Source organism: Eubalaena glacialis, chromosome X (genome assembly GCF_028564815.1).
Source record: "Eubalaena glacialis isolate mEubGla1 chromosome X, mEubGla1.1.hap2.+ XY, whole genome shotgun sequence".
NCBI classification, from domain to species: Eukaryota; Metazoa; Chordata; class Mammalia; order Artiodactyla; family Balaenidae; genus Eubalaena; species Eubalaena glacialis.
In genome coordinates, this window is record NC_083736.1 from 27,611,648 (window position 1) to 27,616,324 (window position 4,677).

General features: G+C 50.7%; 1 protein-coding gene across 1 annotated transcript; it reads left to right on the forward strand.

Moving 5' to 3' along the window:
• Positions 1 to 1,423: 1,423 nt before the first annotated feature.
• LOC133082126 (melanoma-associated antigen B1-like) lies at positions 1,424 to 2,476 on the forward strand. Its single transcript, XM_061178577.1, has one exon. The coding sequence runs from the start codon at positions 1,439 to 1,441 to the stop codon at positions 2,474 to 2,476; it is 1,038 nt and encodes a 345-aa protein (XP_061034560.1). The 5' UTR covers positions 1,424 to 1,438.
• The last annotated feature ends 2,201 nt before the right edge of the window (positions 2,477 to 4,677 follow it).

Below are 4,677 nucleotides of genomic sequence, written 5' to 3' on the forward strand. Positions count from 1 at the left end.
GGCCAGAAGACTCAGGTGGGCTGAGGGAGGAGCCTAGATCCCGTCTGAGTGAGGGCTAAAGAGGCCAACGATGTGGGAACAGTGGGGTCCCGCGGAGTCCAGCCCCTGCTACCAAGCTAGGGAGGTCATGGACGGGGGTGACTGGAAGTGGCTCACCCTTTCTTTCATCTTGGGGATCTCAGGAAGGTGAGAATCTTAATGTAATGCAAGCGAACTCAGGTCAGCGGAGGGAGGATTTCCAGGATTTGCCAGGACTCACGGAGAAGATGCTGAGGACCGTGGGGACCTGCACCCCATGGCAGCGGGGGCCCCGCAGAGTCCCTCTCCATTGTCGTTCCTAGGCGCCCCGGGCACACATGTCAGGCAGAAGTGCCCATCAGTTCCCCACTCAGAACTCACAGGGAAGTAAGCATCTTGGTCTGATGGGTCAGCAGAGGGAGGAACCTGAGACCCTCCCCTGAGCGAAAAATGGGGACCGTGAGCGAGGACCACACGTTATAGGGCCTCAGCCTGCCTGCTGCAGCTTTCAGCCTCTGGAGACTAGGGGCACTGTGGCCGGGTAAGGCCATCCTCACTTCCACCGTTCGGGCTCAGGGAGCTGTGGGCCTTACTGTGAGGAAATGTCGTCAAGTCAAGAGAGAAAGGAGCCCCCAGATCCTCCCAGGAGACACAGTGGGGGCTGTGAGTGACGACTGAAGGTAGCACACCCCCCTTCCACCGAATCAAAGGAATAATAAAGAGTCTTGCCCAGTCCTCTGCTCAGCCCTTGAAGGCCCAGAGCATGGTTGTCAGGCGGAGGCTCCTCATTTCTCTGTATCATTTCTCAGGGAGATGAGATCCTTCATCTGAAGGTGCCACACCACGGGCAGAAGTGGGGGGGGGGTCCCAGACCCTCGGTATCGACAAGATGAGGACGCTGAACGGTTGAGGACCAACGAGTTCAGGACAGAGCAGGCCCCACAGAACTGTCAGCGCTGTCCACCCCGACAGTGTCCACGACTCAGTTCCTTCTCGTGGGTCCCAGGGAGCTTTGAGGTGGCACCTTTAGAGCAGCACAGGAAAGAGGTCCCGGCCCTACCAAGAGTCGATGTGACAATCCTGTTTGTGAACGAAAGGGACCCTTGGAACCCAGAGAGGGCCTACCCTCCCAGGATCTGTGGTCACCGCCGTCAGCCACAGGCAGGGCTGGCAGGCTGTAGCCTGAGGCTCACTCACTCTCACTTCTTACACTGGGTTCTCAGGGGACAGGCTGACCAAGAACAAGAGCCTAGTGGCTCCTAGAGCAGTGCCCTCAAGGGAACGTGCAGAGCGGCCTTCTTCAGGTCAGGGTGGTGCCTCCCTGCTGAAGGTGCTCACACCCTGTCACCTTCCCTCCTCCAGGTTCCAGCATCACCTGCTCTCCTGCCCACTCCCCCGCTTGCTGTCCCTGCCCATAGTCATGCCTCGGGGGCAGAAGAGTAAGCTCCGTGCCCGTGAGAAGCGCCGCCAGGCCCGGACGGAGACCCAGAATCTCGGGGGTGCTCAGGCCCCTGCAGCAGAGATAGAAGAGTCGCCCCCCTCCCCCGCTTCTGTTTCTCAGGGTACTCCCCCGAGCTCCCCTGCTGCTGGCACTCGCCAGGAGCCTCAGGGAGCCCCAGCCACTAGCTCTCGTGCTGCAGGGGTTTCATGCCCAGGATCTGATGTACGTGCCAAGGGCCAGGTTAAGGCAAGGAAAAATTCCTCCCAGGCCTCAACCTCCGATGAGAGCTCTCGCAGAGATCCCCTAACTAAGAAGGTGGGAATGTTGTTAGAATTCCTGCTGGAGAAGTATAAAATGAAAGAGCCCATTATAAAGGCAGACATGCTGAAGCTTGTGAACAAAAGGTATAAGGGGACGTTCCCTGAGATCCTCAGGAGAGCTGCTGAGTGCCTGGAGCTGGCCTTTGGTCTTGACTTGAAGGAAGTCAAGCCGAGTGGTGATTCCTATACCCTTGTCAGCAAGCTAGATCTCACCGATCAAGGGAGTCAGAGCAGTGGCAGGCGGTTTCCGAAGAATGGGCTCCTGATGCCTCTCCTGGGTGTGATCTTCTTTAATGGCAACCGCGCCTCTGAGGAGGAGATCTGGAAATTCCTGAATATTTTAGGCATCTTTGATGGAAAGAAGCATTCAATCTTTGGGGACCCCAGGAAGTTTATCACAGAACGTTTGGTGCAGGAAAAGTACCTAGGGTATCGTCAGGTGCGCAACAGCGATCCCCCACGCTATGAGTTCCTGTGGGGCCGGAGAGCCCGCGCTGAAACCAGCAAGATGAAAGTCCTGGAGTTTGTGGCCAAGGTCAATGGTACCGTCCCCAGTGCCTTTCCACTCCATTATGAAGAGGCTTTGAGAGACGAGGAAGAGAGAGCCCGAGCCAGAGCTGCAGCCAGGGCTCCTACTCGTGTCAAGGCCAGTGCGCATTCCAAGGTCATGTCTAGCAGTTCCTCCCACCCTCAGTGAGGTCTGAGGCAGCTTCTTCACTTTGTGTTTGACCAACGCTGCCAACCCTTTAAGTAGTGAGAGGCTAAGCTGGGGCTGGAAAGATCATAATATATCTCTTCTTTGTGTTCCTGTTTTACACTAGTATCTTTCAAATGTTGTTTCTTTTACTAGAATGTTTATTTAGATTCAGAATCCAAGTTTATAAATGACATGGATCACATATTTGTTGTTGTTTATCGGGTTTAAGAGTAAGAGTTTTGGTACTGTGTAGTACGATTTGAAAAATCCTTGCATCTTTTTGGGGTTCTGGAATGAGATAATATGGCTTTGGAATAGGAATTTTGTTGGAAATGTGAAAGAATGCTGTGGTTTTAAAATGGATGAAAACAAAGTAAAGTTTAGTCAACTTTTGGTTTGTCTTATTCACCTTTGTCTTTCTCTTTGTAAAATTCAAAGATATACACCTAGATGTCCTTAGCTTATTCAAGAATGCCGACAAAATTAAATAGTAATAAATTACATTCCTCACTCAGTGCCTCCTTTATTCCCATCTTTAATTGAGCATCTGCTCTTTGGAAGGTTCTCTGCTGGTAGTGATGATGCTAAGATAAAAAAGACCCTGCACCTGCCTGTAGATGTTTAGAGTATAAGAGCAGCTATTATATAAGGAAGGTGGTGTGATGAAAACACCCAGTGAGGGTGGTGGGGAGAGAGTCCAGATGAGAGCAGTGAAGTATAAATTGTCTTAGCCAGAACACTTTGAGGCTTGGTATTTTGCAAATCCCTCCTTGGGAGGTAATTTTGAGTTGGCTGCATGGTGGGCTAGATGAGGCTGTGACAATGGTGAGCAGGGGCCAGACCCTCAGATGGTGGGCCTCAGAGTTGAGAGGCTAAGCCTGAAATGAGAAACTGCCCTGAACAGTTACTTTGGGATTGTGAGTAAACCAGAGAGAATCTCCGCCTGGAGAAAGAATAGAAGGGGTCCAGTGCTTTTGCCCCGGTGCAGGTGAACACAGTGCACCAACAAACCAGGTGTTTTATGCATATTGTCGCCTTTGTGGTGGGATGCTGAGAAGCCCCTGTGCTGGCACTCTGTGCCCTGAGCTGGAGGAGCCCCAGCCCGCTCCATTAATTAGTTATCGGGGTTTTTTAATTGGAGTATAATTGCTTTACAATGTTGTGTTAGTTTCTGCTGTGCAATGAAGTGAATCAGCTATACGTATACATATGTCCCCTCCCTGCTGGACTTCCCCCCACCCATCTAGGTGGTCACAGAGCACCAAGCTGAGCTCCCCGTGCTGTACAGCAGGTTCCCACTAGCTATCTATTTGACACATGGTAGTGTATATAGGTCAATCCTAATCTCCCAATTCATCCCACCCCGCTTCCCCCGTGTCCATATGTCCGTTCTCTATGTGTGCGTCTCTGTTCCCGCCCTGCAAATAGGTTCAACTGTACCATTTATCTAGATTCCACATATATGCGTTAATATACGATATTTGTTTGTCTTGAGTGTAATCTGGCAGAACTAAATGGGGCCAGATTTTGGTGGTGATGAAACACGTGAAAATCGGGGGGTTTTTGGGCGGCAGGCGAATTATTGGTCCTTGACACAAATTCTGTAAGGTTTGATTTGCATCCCGGTGAAATCCCTGCCTCCAAAATGAAAACATATTCTCTGATAGGGAACATTTACTCAGGGTTACTTGTTAAGGAGCACTTTGGTTAATTCAGCTTTCTTTGTCCTAGAGGACCGCATAGTCTCTGACATCTCCTGGATAAAATGAAAAGTTCCTAGAGATGAGGGTAGTTTCTTCTGGTATGAAGATAAGCATCATAATAAGTGCCATGCATGAAAGACCCAAACATTGCCAGCCACTGTGCCAGGTGCTTTACATATATCACACATGTTCCGACAGTTCTATAAGATGAGGCTTATCAAACCCACTTGGCAGACAAAGAACTTGCAGTATTCTCCAGACTGGTAAAGTGACAGAACCGGGAGTACAGCCTGGTCTGAATTCCTCCAGAGCCCATACTGTTCCACTCCTCCCAGCCTGAGGCAGCCCTTCTGTCTCTTAATTCATTTCTCTTCTCACTGCTCCATGATGTCTCTCAGGCAATAAGAAAGAGGAACTTGTAGCCAAAATATTAAGAGCAGGCCTAAAGACGGAAGGTGAAAATGAGAATCAGACACAATTTGGGGATTGTCTGTGGGC